Here is a 15574-nt window from a genome sequence, read left to right on the forward strand (position 1 = left end):
CTCTTTTTATCTTCCTCCTTCCTCTTGAGCGATGCATTTTATGGTTTATAATTCCTTCTTTAACACTTGCATGATAATCAGAACTGAAGTTCAGGCCATATCTTTCATACATACTTAGGTTTTGTTTCTATCATAAACTTGCGTAAAAGTATAAATAGATCTCTACTAACCATTTACATAGTTTGCTCCATGGAAAACTACAGGTAAGCTGAAGATAATATTAGTATATTTCCTTGTTTTCTTCTAAATGCACTTCATACTTTACTTTTGTAGACTTAGGAGCCATCATGTATGAATTAATGCATGATATTTTAGGTCCTAAGATTAAATTCGTACAGTTAGCCTTTCCAGTTTAGGATTACAAGAAACCATCCTTCCATTTAAGATAGCCTAGCATGAACGTATCAATCCTTTGTCCACTCAGTACTAATTGCAATGTACTATAAGCTACAGCCTTCTATGGATAAAGTTTTCCTTTCACAAGGAAAAAAATTACAGTTGACCATTGAACAACGCCGGGGTTAAGGGTGCTGACCTGCCACGTGTTGTACAAAAATCCACATATAACTTCTGACTTCCTAAAAACTTTACTAATAGCCTACTGTTGACTGAAAGCCTTACTGGTAATATAAACAGTTGATTAACACAAATTTTGTGTGTTATATGTATTGTATACTATATTCTAACAATAAATTAAGCAAGAGAAAAGAAAATGTTATTAAAGAAAATCATAAGGAAGTGAAAATACATTTACAGTACTATACTGTATCGATATTGTAAGTTTACGTCGTCTTTTTACAAGAAGAATTGTATGTCTGGCAGTACTTATATCAATATTGTCTTATATGATACAAAACACTGTAGATATTGTATGTATCACTAACACTAGACATCAAAAATGAAAAGAAGTGAAAAATAAATTATTCATATTTATTTACAGGTATAACAATTCATGCATTGATAACGAAGCAGCAGCAATATAATTGCTTTATGGTAGCCTAGTGCAATCAATATGATTGCTTTGCAGTAGCCTAGCCTATATACTAATGAATGGATCGTTATAAAATTTTTATTTTATGCTACTTAATTTAACTAATTAATAAGTTAATTTTATGCAGTTATGAATTAACACTGCATCTTTACGTCAGTTTACATTTCTCTCGACTGTGAATGATGCCATGTAAAGTCTGTAAGTGTTTGTGTGCGTAAGTTTTCATAAATTTTAACTTTTTATAACAGATTTGTGTATACTTTATGGTAGTAAATGATAAAATAGACTAGTATCTACATATATTTTATGCATTCATGATATATATACCTAACTTTTTCTTAATTTTTTCAATATTTCTGAGCTACGCAGTTTATCTGCAAGTTTTTTCAAATTGTCACAGATCTTCAAAATTTTTCCAATATATTTTTCATAAAAAACTGCATATAAGTGGATCCATGCTGTTCAAACCTGTGTTCTTCAAGGGTCAACTGTATATATAATCCATCCAACTTTAAGAACAGCATTCTCATGTTTGTGGTATGTGGGTGGTTCATTAAAACCTTCCCTTAAAATGATATCCAAAAGAGGGTATGCTCCAGCTGATAAAGAGTTAAATCCTCTGTCAAGCCTCTGTAAACCCACTTTCTAAACGATATTCTGCAAATGCCTTTTTCTATAGGTATTTCATGGACTCTCTTCTAACGAACTGGATACATCATTCATCCACTTTCCATTAAGTCCATAAAAACACAAGCAAATATAAATCTACATCCATATTCAGTTCAGGTTCAAGCTTGACAAGAACTTTGCTTACGCTTACTGAGCAAAGTTCTTGTCATTTTTTTCCCCCTCCTATCTAGTTATCTAATTCTTGTGTCATCATGGAACAACACACTTGTTCACATTGTTTTTGGCAAGGACTATAACTTTCAACCATTAAAGAACTTGCCTATGCACATGCACACATATACAGCACTAATGTGCTACAGATTATATAACTGCTAATGTGGAGGGTTGATATATATATGAGCATGAGGACTTTGCTACTTAGGTTATGTCAGTAGTAAACTGAAATAATATCCAATGCCATTTCTAAGGATTCCCAAATTATTCTCTCAGTTGCATTAATGAAATGGTATAAGACTTGATGTCTCACTGCTGAGGCATCTTGTGGGTCAACTAAAGAGAACACACGTGATGAAAGAGCTGAGACCTTACTTCTTTAGTATTCAATATCTCTGATATATTCTTCATGATTTGCCCAAAAGATTTTTCTGTCTATCCAAAGTATGATGTCCAGCACATACACCATAGTGTAAAATTCGATGTAGCTTAGAATTTTACAAGCGCTTTACATCAATTTTTACAGAGGTCTCATCTCAAACATTTGTGTTGTAAAAATAAACTTTGTATAAAAAATGTATATATTCCAATGGGAAATTAACCTACTCAAATGTAGTAAACAAAGAATGCCTAAAATTAGTAACAACAAGAGTAAATGCTGTGTCACTGGAAACTATGTTATTGTTCTAGAGAAGTTTTCAGAGAAGGTTCTGCTGTCTGACAAATCGGATTTTTGAAGTGAACTAGAAGAAGAAAGAAATGGTTGGCTTTAATAACAGATCAAGGAGTCGCACCGAATTCTTCAGGGGGTCTCAACCCTTCGTGCGAGGTCCTGAAGAAGGGGAGATAAAAGGGTGTCGAGGAGAACATGGGATATCAGCAGCTGGAATTAGGGGACATGAATATACAGCAAGGTAACGTCAGAGGGAATGAAGAGAGGATCGCCGATAGATATACTGGTGGCAGTCTAGATGGGATGACGATGCAGCGAGAGATCAATCAAAGCCAGTAACAGCAGAGCAAACTACAGTGCCAGAAAACTTGCACCGCCACTTGGATGAGATCACATGTGCTCCATTCGTTGAAACCATGCCAGAGCTATTGAGTACCAAAGATTGGAATCTCAAACCCTGCCACCATCCTGATGAGACACTGTGGAAGAAATCCAGGGCCTGGAAGGAAGAAAAGTTTAGGAATTCAAGTGCAGAACCTTGAATGAGTACTCAACACAGATGACAGAGCCTATGTGAGTTTGTTCCAGTTTTATGCTATATATTTCTTTTATGTAATCTAGGAGAAATAATTTAGATGGAATGATAAGCTATAAGGTACTAGAAATAAGCAGTGTCTATGAAAAAGTTTTGGCTCGTTAGTAAGTGGAATACTCTTGTGCAATAACTTGATATAGCATGTTAACTTCTTTATGAATAGTTTAGAGTTTTTAATCAATAAGCAGAGAAATAAAAATAAACATCTATGCTGTATAGTTTGCTTAGAATTCCAATGGGAAGTTTTCTTAATGCTAAACTTTAGCAGGTAGGTAGAGCGAATAACCTGCCTATTGTTTAATTTATGTACTTTTGTATTAGTGTAAATAAATGTGTTTATTATTAGTCAATAGAGTGCTGCCTGATCTTTAGCTTATAATGCACTGCTCCTAAATAAACTTGGACCTGAGAGCAGGAAACAAATAAGGCATTAGAAGCATAATTTAAGTGCTGATAGACCACAACTGTTTAGGCTATTTTATTTGACAGAATTTATGCTAGAGAGAGATCTACTGGCCATAGTACTGAGTCTTATGCCAAGAAGGGAATACTGGTGGCACAGTCAAAACAAATAAATTTTCCAGTACTCTTAAGTATACGACAAGTAGTGCGAAGGGTGGATAAACTTTGTATAAAAGAGTAAATCACTAAGGGGGACATAAGAGGTTAGCAAAGATAGAGAGTAAATAAGAAGATATTACATAGATAGCACCGATTAAAGTGAAAAAGCATTAAGGCAAAGATTACATATTAAAGTGTACAAGATAGTAAATAACAAGAAATAAAGTAAAATAACATATAAGATCCCCCCACCATGTTTACAATAGCAGTCTACATATATAAATATACATGTGTGTCTGTGTGCGTAAACTACAATTAGCTTAGAGCTTCAAGGAAAGAGTGCTTTTGTTTGTCAATTATGTGTACATTAATGTTTTTAGGAAGAAAAACAAATGTTTCTGGAAGGTAAAAAATATAAATAAAAAAGCCTGCCATATTTAAGTTGTAAGTCAGCTGTTAGAATTGAAGGAAATATAGGAAAATGATTTAATTTGATGAAAAATCAGAAGTAAGAAAGAATGTACACTATCTCCTCTACTATTCATTATCTATATGGGTTGCATTATGAAAGAGAGTGCCATTAAACCTGATATTAAAATCAAATATATCAAACTCGGCCCTTTATTTTATTCACATGATGCTGTACTATGCAACAGATACAGTGTAAGTCTCCAGGATTTTCTCACTAAACTGAATAACAGTTGTAACAAATTTGGCATGAAAATCAGCAAAGAAAAAGACAATACCTATGAAAATAGGCAGGAGTATAAAAAACTTCAGCTGCATTCTCAAAGGAGAACCTATAGAACAATAAAAAATTTCAGTTATTTAGACATAGGTTTTAGTAAAGATGGCAAATCAAATTTGGAAATAGACAACAGAATAAGCAAAGCTGGTATGGTGGAATCAGACAACAGTAAGGGACTGGTCTGAAATCTAGAAGGATGGATCTATCTCCACAAACAAAGTTGAAGATTTTGGATGCAGCTGTTTTTCCAACAGCAACTCATGGATGTGATACTTGGAACCTACAGAATTCTTATAGAAAAAAGTTAACTGATTTTGAGATGTGGTGTTACAAAAGGCTTTGAGGATGTTATATAACTGAAAAGTGGGCAAATAAATGGATACTAGAAAGGATCAGTAGAACTTTTAAGGCCACTTTAGGATATTGACAGAAGAAAGTTGAAATGCTTTGGACACATTGAAAGGATGGAAGGAGGACTTCTCAAAACAGTAATTGAAAGTAAAGTTCTTGGAAAAAGAGGGAATGAGTACACTGTCAATGAGATGGATAGATGGTGTGTCTGAAATAACAGATCTTCAGTGAGTTGAAGTCTCCAGAAAAGCATACAACAGGAGCACATGGTAAGGACTAGTGTGGCACATCACTGAGCAATTGAGTGACCATACAGCATCTGTTGATGTCCAGTGAACAGATGAATGGTAAGGTGGGGAACCAGGTGAATAAATTTACGTGGAATAAGAGAAAAATTAGTCAAAAAACAAAGACATTGTTTAAACCAGGTCTAATTTACCTTAAGATAACAAATTCATAATCTTTTAATGCAAATGAATATGATTTCAAATAATTCATTTATTATTATTATGTAGGCTCCTCCAGGGAGAGCCTCTTCTAGGTAAAATAATGCATAAATACCTATCATATCTTTCTTTAGACAATTATCAAAGATGCACTGATAACAACCACTGGTAGCCATTCCACATACTCAAAACAAGCTTCCTAAACATACCATCATTTAGTTCCCAGGGATGATCCCAAGTTCACACACAGTCTCCATTTCAGAGTTGTTAAATGCATGTATGACAAATCCTTTTAAATACTATAAATTATATTTAACTACTATAAATTATATATTTATTTAATCCTTTATCCAAGTGTAAGCAAACAAAGTTTGCACCTGAAGTATCTTCAGGACTGGGCAACTCGTGGTAAAGGTGGTATAAGTTTGCCTTAGTATCTCCCATAATGTAAAGCACATCTCCTTGGGCACATGTATAATGCTTTGCATTAAGGTAAGGGTCACTACCAAGACTGGTTTTGACCTTTGATGAGGTCTCATCAGTGGGAGCAAAACCCGGTGGTCTGGATTAGAGAAATTTAAAAATTACTCTGGATTAGAGAAAGATGTTGGATTTTTTTTTCACTTGGTTAGACTATAAATTATATATTTAGTTTAATCCTTTATCCAAGTGTAAGCAAACAAAGTTTGTGCCTGAAGTATCTTCAACTTCCAACATCTTTCTCTAATCCAGAGAAATTTAATAATAATGTGTGACACCTTTTGGAAACTCGTATAGGTAAATATGACTTCTTCATTACTTCCACCTTGGTATCACCACCACCACTGGGTCTAGTTCCCACTGATGAGACCTCAATAAAAGTCAAAACCGGTCTAGGTAGTGGCCCTTCCCTTAATGCATATATCTGCAAGGAGAGGGGTTTTGCATTATGGCAGATACTAAGGCAAGTGATGAGAACTTATATTTCACTGATTTCAATGATTTAATAATGTTTATAGTGTTTATCCATACTTAAATAATCATTAACAGCTGTACACATACTTTATAAGACTGCCTACTCCATACTGCATAGTCAGATCGTACATCAACCTTCTCAGTTATTTCTGGAATATAGAATTCTCTGTAAGGTATCAATTCTTCATTCTCAATATTAACCTTAAAAAAGAAAGAGAAAGAGAAAGAAATATATTATTTCAATAACATATCTGAAAATAGATCGACTTATTAGCAGCTTTACACTGAACACATACAGTATTATAAAAAAAAAAATATAAAAAAATCAGCTAACGCCTTTAGATTAGATTAGTTTAATATCAAATCTAAAATACTAAGCAATATTTAACTTAATGCTAATCAAAAGAGATCTCTTTAATAACATGAATAATACAGTTTTGACTGAAGTGACATTTAAAAACCAATTCATGGTTCTTAAATGTCCAAATTACAAGATTTTTTAAGGGGGGGGGGATAATTAAAATTTTATTTTATTTTATTTATATATATATACAGGGCGGTTCAAAATTCCATGTACAAACTTTGAGGGGGGGGGCAGGTAGAGAACATCAAAATCAACCACATTCACATAGGAAAGCACGACCGGAAATGCCACCGGAAGGTACTAACAGGGCCACAAAGATACAGAAATAACACAAGGCAGTAAGTAGTGTAAAAAACTTTATTAGGTGTAACTGAACAGTTCAATAGTAGTTGGATACATAATATGGTTTCATCAGGTGCCCAAAGTTACGACCATTAGCAGTGATGCATGCCTGACACTGACGACACATTGATTGCTGTACATTTTCAAAAATACCTGGAGTTTCCCGGATATTAGCATCGGCGATGCCGATTCTTGCCACGAAGTCCATGTCAGAGACAAAAGGCATTTTGCACATGGCTTTAAAGGTCCCCCCGACAGAAAGAAATCAATGCTCAATAAATCAGGTAAGCATGGAGCCCATGCAACGAGTCCACCACACCCAATCCATCGAGCCCCAAAGGACCTGTCCAAATACTGACGCACAGAAATGACAAAATGGGCTGGAGCTCCATCGTGTTGGAACCACATCTGCTGATGCACAGTCATTGGAACATTGTTCAGTAAATCCAGCAGAACTTCTTCCAGAAAGGTCCGCTGGGAGTCCAGTCAGGTGGTAACAGGTATGGGCCAACTAAACAGTCAGTGACAATACCTGCCCATACATTAATGGCAAAGCATTGTTGTACAGCATGTTATTGCACAGCATGTGGGTTCTCATGGGCCCACACATGAGCATTGTGGTGATTGACGACCCCTTCGTGGGTAAATGAAGCTTTATCCATGAACAAAACACAAGTTGGAAAATCGGGATCTACGGTACTTTTCTGCAGAAACCACTGCGCAAATTCCATATGTTGAGAATAATCTTCGGCCATCAGTAAGTGGACCTGTTGCAAATGAAATGGATGTAAGGACTCAGAGTGCAAGACGCGAATTCACACTGGATCGAGATACTCCTATAGCAGAGGTAATGGCATGTGTGTTTGTCTCTGGATAATTGTCCATCGCATGCAACATCTCTTCCATGGTGGGATTTCAGGCAATTCCTGAATGATCCATAGTCACACAAATTCTGATGCAAATACGCAAACATTTGGTGATGTGGTACACGTATGTTTGGGTACCTTTTGCGATACATTCGTACAGCAGCTCGTCCATTACCGTCAGCTAACCCGTAAACAAGGTGCATGTCTGCCATCTCAGCATTCATAAAACGATGCATGTTCTTCGTATGACGTCGAAAGCTTGAATGAGGAAGCCCCAGTTGCTCGCCTGGAGTGCTGGCAAACAGCGCTACCTATCACTTTCGGGTGGCATTTCCAGTCATGCTTTCCTATATGAATATGGTTGATTTTGATATTCTCTACCTCCCCTCAAAGTTTGTACGTGGAATTTTGAACCATCCTGTATATATATATATATATATATATATTAAAGAGATCTTAGCAATCCTATGTGAAAGTTATGTTCATCATAAGTGAACTCTCAGTAAGTGCATAATGAACAAATCACCACACCAACACAAACAAAAAACATAAATATGAAAGGGGGGGGGAAACAATACCAGAAACACAGCAAACAAGAACCATACACTAGAATCTTTACATGTTTTGGCTTTATTTGAAGTAAATTCTGTAGTGTTATGGTTTCTTTCTTTCTTTTTTATTTTGGATTAGTTCTGTGGTTGGGAAACCACTGTGTCAATTTTGGTGGACTGGCATGTATATAAGCAGAAATGTTTCTTCTCAGCTTTATACCCATGATGGTACATTCAGTTGATATTTGATGTAATTTGGAAGAAATAACAGCTAATATTTCCACGTTTCACACTAACCACTCGGCCAGCCTGGCTGGCCGAGTGGTTAGCGTGTCTCGCTCTCCAGTCAAGAGGCTGTGGGTTCGAATCCCACCGTGGGCATGGATGTTTGTGATTGCCTGTAAAAATACTAGTGGTGGTGTTCAGCGGTAGATGGCGTTGGTGTAGTTGCAGTCAGTTGGTGGATTGTGAGTGGTCGAAGCAGAGTTGTAGAGCAGATGCCCTCCCTAGATGAGTCTTTGAACTCCCTGGAGGTGACAAATAATAATAATAATAGAGAAATTGTATGTTGAATTTCATTACTGAAAGTGAAGAAATACTATCAGTGACATCTTCATCAATGACTGTATTTAAGTTGACAATCACTGTAACAGAAGAATATACAGAATGTAATGTAACTTATTAGTTTTCACTGTACACCAGCAAGGATAATGATGAGTTTTTTCAACTTTATTTTTAAGTTGTTATTGCTAAAATTTGCATAATGTACTGGATGTGAAACATAGGCAAAAATACATTTAGAGAACGTATTTCTTTGCAGAGACAGAAAATAGACTAATACCATATAATTATTCAAAGTTAGTGAATAATTAACTGATCATGGTTTGAAGAAGGAAAAGCAATATGAGAATAATATACAGCATTTATTATATTCTGGACAAAACTAACAGTTCGTAGTTTACAAATAATGAAAGTGGAACTGTTATGAACAAATAAAAAACATCGTAGATTGGTTGCCATTTCATTGAGATGTTTGTAATGACTGTGCTATAAAAAATCATCGTGTCTAACAGAAAGAAAATTAGTTATTTATATGGGTGAAGTATTCTTATGCAGGAGAGAAATATAAAACATTCATACTACTAACAAACTGGATCAAAGAAAGTATTAATAGTTATAGTTAGTAAGTTTGCTTTTGTGTGTACATTTTTTAATGATATCGTATTGTTTTATTATTACTAATGTGTGTAATATGTGTACTTTTTTCTGTATTTTATTTGTTTGTTTCCTTTATGAAATTCAATGTTTTACAAATTTGCTGCAGAATGATTTCTAGTCTTTTGTGTGGTGGCATATGCTCCACACAAAAGATTAGAAATCACAGCAAGTGTCAGAGAGCAAGCTATCATCATATAGTCACACCAATATGAACAAAATGCTCAGACATGACCTACCTTTAGTGAATGGTTGCTATTCCTTGCAAAGTATAGCTTCTCTATACTTCTATATGCAAATTCTTGCAATCTTCTCTAAAATCTTCACCACCATTCCAGAGATGACAACTATGTAGTAATACACACTAGTTTTTGCACTACCCTTGTGCAACATAATTATCATGCCATCTTTCCATTCCTATGGGATCTTTCCTGAGTTGAGACTCAAATTACACAAACATGTCTAAACAGTTCTGCTGAACATTCCCTTAGCACATTGTTGTTATGTCTGTTTTTTTATTTTTTTATTTCTCATTTGTATAATGCTATTTGATTTAGTGATCACCACTCTTTCCTCTACCTTATTATATATGTTGGCCTCTATTTCTATCTTTAACCCTTATACATCCCTAAATCGTCTGCCTAACACTGAGTATATGATCTTACTGCTTATCTGACAATTTCCTAATTTTGGGCCCCCAGAAAATACCTATTCCCTGATCTCTACAAGTCATCCACATTCACTCAGACAAATTTATTTCCTGCACCAGCCTGGGCTTTAAGGACAGTCAAACTCAGCCTAAGGATGGTTATAGAGTATCAGATGCTACTAATATAATTCGCTTGAAATCAGAAGCAGTAGGTTTTCTCTTTTGTCTCTTTGCAGTCGAGTCCCCTTTCCTTTCTTACTTAGGATGTCCCCGTGCACGTATATTATCACCAGGTTCATATTTTTTATGAAGGGTCTAGGTCAGTCAACATGGTCAGAAAAGCAAACATGGAAGGTAACAAACAAATTTAATGAATTCATAATTAATTACAATACAAAGACAAAATTTGATACTTATGCCAGATTAAAAGTCTTATGTTTCTCTCACTTTCTCATTCTTAGATAACCATGGATTTCTTAATCTCTACAATACTATTCCTTTAACTTATCCAATATTTATAATAAATTTAGTTTAATCCTTTATCCAAGTGTGAGCAAACAAAGTTTGCGCCTGAAAGTATCTTCAGGACTGGGTTAAGGTGGTACACACCAGGGCAACTCGTTGCAAAGGTGGAGCAAGCTACCAACACTCCTATCCTAGTATCTCCTATAATGCAAAACACATCTCCTTGCGGATATGTCTATTGTTATGCATTAAGGGAAGGGCCACTACCCAGACCGGTTTCGACCTTTATTGAGGTCTCTTCAGTGGGAGCCAGGCCCAAGTCGAGACATCAGGCAGAAGCATTTGCAGGTCATCTCCACCTATAGGAATTGCCAATTGGTGTGCCACCCTTTTTTAATAAATTACTCTGGATTTAGAGAAAGATGTTGAAAGTTTATTTTCCACTTGGTTAGAGTATAATAAATTTAGTTTAATCCTTTATCCAAGTGTGAGCAAACAAAGTTTGCGCCTGAAAGTATCTTCAGGACTGGGTTAAGGTGGTACACACCAGGGCAACTCGTTGCAAAGGTGGAGCAAGCTACCAACACTCCTATCCTAGTATCTCCTATAATGCAAAACACATCTCCTTGCGGATATGTCTATTGTTATGCATTAAGGGAAGGGCCACTACCCAGACCGGTTTCGACCTTTATTGAGGTCTCTTCAGTGGGAGCCAGGCCCAAGTCGAGACATCAGGCAGAAGCATTTGCAGGTCATCTCCACCTATAGGAATTGCCAATTGGTGTGCCACCCTTTTTTAATAAATTACTCTGGATTTAGAGAAAGATGTTGAAAGTTTATTTTCCACTTGGTTAGAGTATAATAAATTTAGTTTAATCCTTTATCCAAGTGTGAGCAAACAAAGTTTGCGCCTGAAAGTATCTTCAGGACTGGGTTAAGGTGGTACACACCAGGGCAACTCGTTGCAAAGGTGGAGCAAGCTACCAACACTCCTATCCTAGTATCTCCTATAATGCAAAACACATCTCCTTGCGGATATGTCTATTGTTATGCATTAAGGGAAGGGCCACTACCCAGACCGGTTTCGACCTTTATTGAGGTCTCTTCAGTGGGAGCACACCAGGGCAACGAGTTGCCCTGGTGTGTACCACCTTAACCCAGTCCTGAAGATACTTTCAGGCGCAAACTTTGTTTGCTCACACTTGGATAAAGGATTAAACTAAATTTATTATACTCTAACCAAGTGGAAAATAAACTTTCAACATCTTTCTCTAAATCCAGAGTAATTTATTAAAAAAGGGTGGCACACCAATTGGCAATTCCTATAGGTGGAGATGACCTGCAAATGCTTCTGCCTGATGTCTCGACTTGGGCCTGGCTCCCACTGAAGAGACCTCAATAAAGGTCGAAACCGGTCTGGGTAGTGGCCCTTCCCTTAATGCATAACAATAGACATATCCGCAAGGAGATGTGTTTTGCATTATAGGAGATACTAGGATAGGAGTGTTGGTAGCTTGCTCCACCTTTGCAACGAGTTGCCCTGGTGTGTACCACCTTAACCCAGTCCTGAAGATACTTTCAGGCGCAAACTTTGTTTGCTCACACTTGGATAAAGGATTAAACTAAATTTATTATACTCTAACCAAGTGGAAAATAAACTTTCAACATCTTTCTCTAAATCCAGAGTAATTTATTAAAAAAAAAGGGTGGCACACCAATTGGCAATTCCTATAGGTGGAGATGACCTGCAAATGCTTCTGCCTGATGTCTCGACTTGGGCCTGGCTCCCACTGAAGAGACCTCAATAAAGGTCGAAACCGGTCTGGGTAGTGGCCCTTCCCTTAATGCATAACAATAGACATATCCGCAAGGAGATGTGTTTTGCATTATAGGAGATACTAGGATAGGAGTGTTGGTAGCTTGCTCCACCTTTGCAACGAGTTGCCCTGGTGTGTACCACCTTAACCCAGTCCTGAAGATACTTTCAGGCGCAAACTTTGTTTGCTCACACTTGGATAAAGGATTAAACTAAATTTATTATACTCTAACCAAGTGGAAAATAAACTTTCAACATCTTTCTCTAAATCCAGAGTAATTTATTAAAAAAGGGTGGCACACCAATTGGCAATTCCTATAGGTGGAGATGACCTGCAAATGCTTCTGCCTGATGTCTCGACTTGGGCCTGGCTCCCACTGAAGAGACCTCAATAAAGGTCGAAACCGGTCTGGGTAGTGGCCCTTCCCTTAATGCATAACAATAGACATATCCGCAAGGAGATGTGTTTTGCATTATAGGAGATACTAGGATAGGAGTGTTGGTAGCTTGCTCCACCTTTGCAACGAGTTGCCCTGGTGTGTACCACCTTAACCCAGTCCTGAAGATACTTTCAGGCGCAAACTTTGTTTGCTCACACTTGGATAAAGGATTAAACTAAATTTATTATACTCTAACCAAGTGGAAAATAAACTTTCAACATTCATTATCCAATATTTAGTTTACAACTTAATAGGAGCCAGCTAGGTATTTGACACATTATTAATCTCCCTCAAGTAGGTCACGACAGAATCTCCAGTAAATTAACAGTTCTCAGAATTAACAGTCTAATGGTATAGAGTCATTCACACATATAATAATTCTTCATGTTTATCCTTACCATAAATTCGAGTTACACTTTCTTCCGTTTCTGTTAGTCAAGTTCTCTAAAGGGCTAGAATATGTAAAAGTACTTATCTACACTATCTTAGGTTCTTACTGGATTTTTTCCATCCTTCCTTCTTATGAAGTTCTGGCTGCCTTGGTTCTGTTGCCACATGGGAATCACATGCTCTCCCTGGATCAGGTGCTCAGTTTCTTTACTAAGGATTTACGTCGATGTTATTCCTTACCGATGGCCTGCGTTCAAGATTTGCCGTGTTCTGTGGCGATGCCATACTGGGATTTCTCGGAGATCAGCTCTTAAAGATAAGAACTGAATCACAATGACCACTTGAAGCACATGGTGAGAATACAGGAACAAACAAAACGGGGGGGTTTCAATTCTGTGTTGCAGGTTTTATATACCATGAGCGACACCTTTCCGAGTTTGATCTCTCCTTTTGCCCTTCCGATTCATCCCCGACTGGGTGACTTCACTGATCCTCATACGGGGCTTTCCAATTCCAGGAATGCATGCGTCTTGATGTTTTCTTAGAGGTAGCACCCACGGATGCTTACGCTGCTATTGTAGTATTGGGCGACCTTTGCCCCTTCTTACCAAATTATTGGCATTCTTTCACATGTAGAAATTCACTGATAATTACTCTCATGTGAGCCCTTTTTGTTGACTTACAGTTACATTAAAGTATAAACCACACTAACTACAATACAAACAGTTCTTATTCTAATTTGCCAGTTGTTATTTCTTTTAAAACATAGTCAGATTGTGCCAAATGATAAGTATGCTCATTTAATGAATATCTTCTGTCAGACTCTGGAAAGGTGACCTCATTTAGAGTGAGGTCGACCGTTTCGGATCTAACAATATACTCTAACACCCCTACTTTCCCTATTGCAGAAAGCTTATCCAACAGCTCTAGAACTTCCTTATCTGTTGTAATGGTAGCACTGTGCCCCATGTTGTATACACCAAGATGATAACACTTAGGAAAAGTGAGCCTCATTTGAACAACTGTATCTGCTAAACACAAATATACCATTTGTATGCAACAAAGTTATTCTTTCACATTCATTCTTTCATTTACTTGCAGTATAATGATAATATTCTTTTGGGATTCCTTTAGCCTGCACAGCCTATTTCTTTTCATACACCCACTTAGCTTTATGTATAATACTTGTAATTTTTCTGGACTGCACTTTATATAGTTCATAACTCCTTTCACCCTTATTCTTGTGATATTTCTTCCATATCATCTTCTTATTGATCTCTTGCTTAATAAGACTGCATATCCATTTCATTCTCACCCTATTTGTTCTTTAAATTCTAGGTACATATTCAGATACAGCAGCATCACTTAAGAATCTTTTCAAAGCTTTCCATGCACTGCTGATATCGTTCCCATTCATTAACTGATCCCATGGCATTGAACATAATATTCTTCTGAGTTTATCAAAATTTTCAGCTTTGTAATTCAGCATGTAACCTATTCTAATTGGAACATCGATATACTTAGATACTTTCTAGGTCAATAAGGAATGAACACTTCTCCATCTGGTGGCAAAACAGTCACTCCTTAACTATGGTCCCTTCTGATGTGATAATCAATATAATACTCTTTGACCTTGAGTTCCTTCTTTAACATGCTGCTTGAGAAAATGTCTTGCAACAGCTCAATGAATTCTCCTTCATCCACATCACGAGTTTTCTCTGCTACCCTATCAATGTTAGGATAAGTCACTCATCAGGGCAATTTTAATATCCCTATAGTAATCTGATAATTCATTTCATCATCACCAGCAACAAAACCACCAAATCTTGCTTTCATGAGTTTCTAACCTAAATGGACTCAAGTTATTTGACATCATTAGTAGTGCATCCCTCCTCTGCTATTGCTTCTATCCTTTTTCAAAAATACTATATTCTTTATGCTCAATTTGTTACTACATCTGACTCTAAAATTCAGGTTTCACTAATGCCATCAATCATATCACAATGTACACTGCTTGGAAAGAAGACAATGGACACCATAATGTGAGGAACGAACAGCCATGACACTCACGTTAATAAGATATAGGACATCCTTTGGCTGCATGACTGCAGCAATCCTATGGGACATACTTTCCACAAGCAAATGATAGTGATCAATGGGAATTTTGGACCATTCTTCCTGTAGGCATGTAATGAGGTCCTGAATTGTTGTGGCCAGACATCCCTTGACCTCACCCGATGTGCTCCAGTTCATCCCACAGATGTTCATTAGGGTTGCCATTAAGATTCTGTGGGGGCCTGTCAAGTGTGGTAAT

General features: G+C 36.7%; 1 protein-coding gene across 3 annotated transcripts in view; it reads right to left on the reverse strand.

Moving 5' to 3' along the window:
• Herc4 (HECT and RLD domain containing E3 ubiquitin ligase 4) overlaps positions 1 to 15574 on the reverse strand; it is a 604012-nt gene that overhangs the window by 307384 nt on the left and 281054 nt on the right. For all 3 annotated transcript variants that reach the window (XM_090409674.1, XM_090409672.1, XM_090409675.1), the window contains one exon: positions 6250 to 6363. In XM_090409674.1, the coding sequence (XP_090265800.1) occupies positions 6250 to 6363 (114 nt within the window). The remainder of the gene's footprint in view (positions 1 to 6249; positions 6364 to 15574) is intronic.

The sequence above is a fragment of the Typopeltis vanoorti genome, chromosome 19, assembly GCF_054136105.1.
Source record: "Typopeltis vanoorti isolate ZY-2024b chromosome 19, IOZ_Tvanoo_1.0, whole genome shotgun sequence".
Taxonomy (NCBI): Eukaryota; Metazoa; Arthropoda; class Arachnida; order Uropygi; family Thelyphonidae; genus Typopeltis; species Typopeltis vanoorti.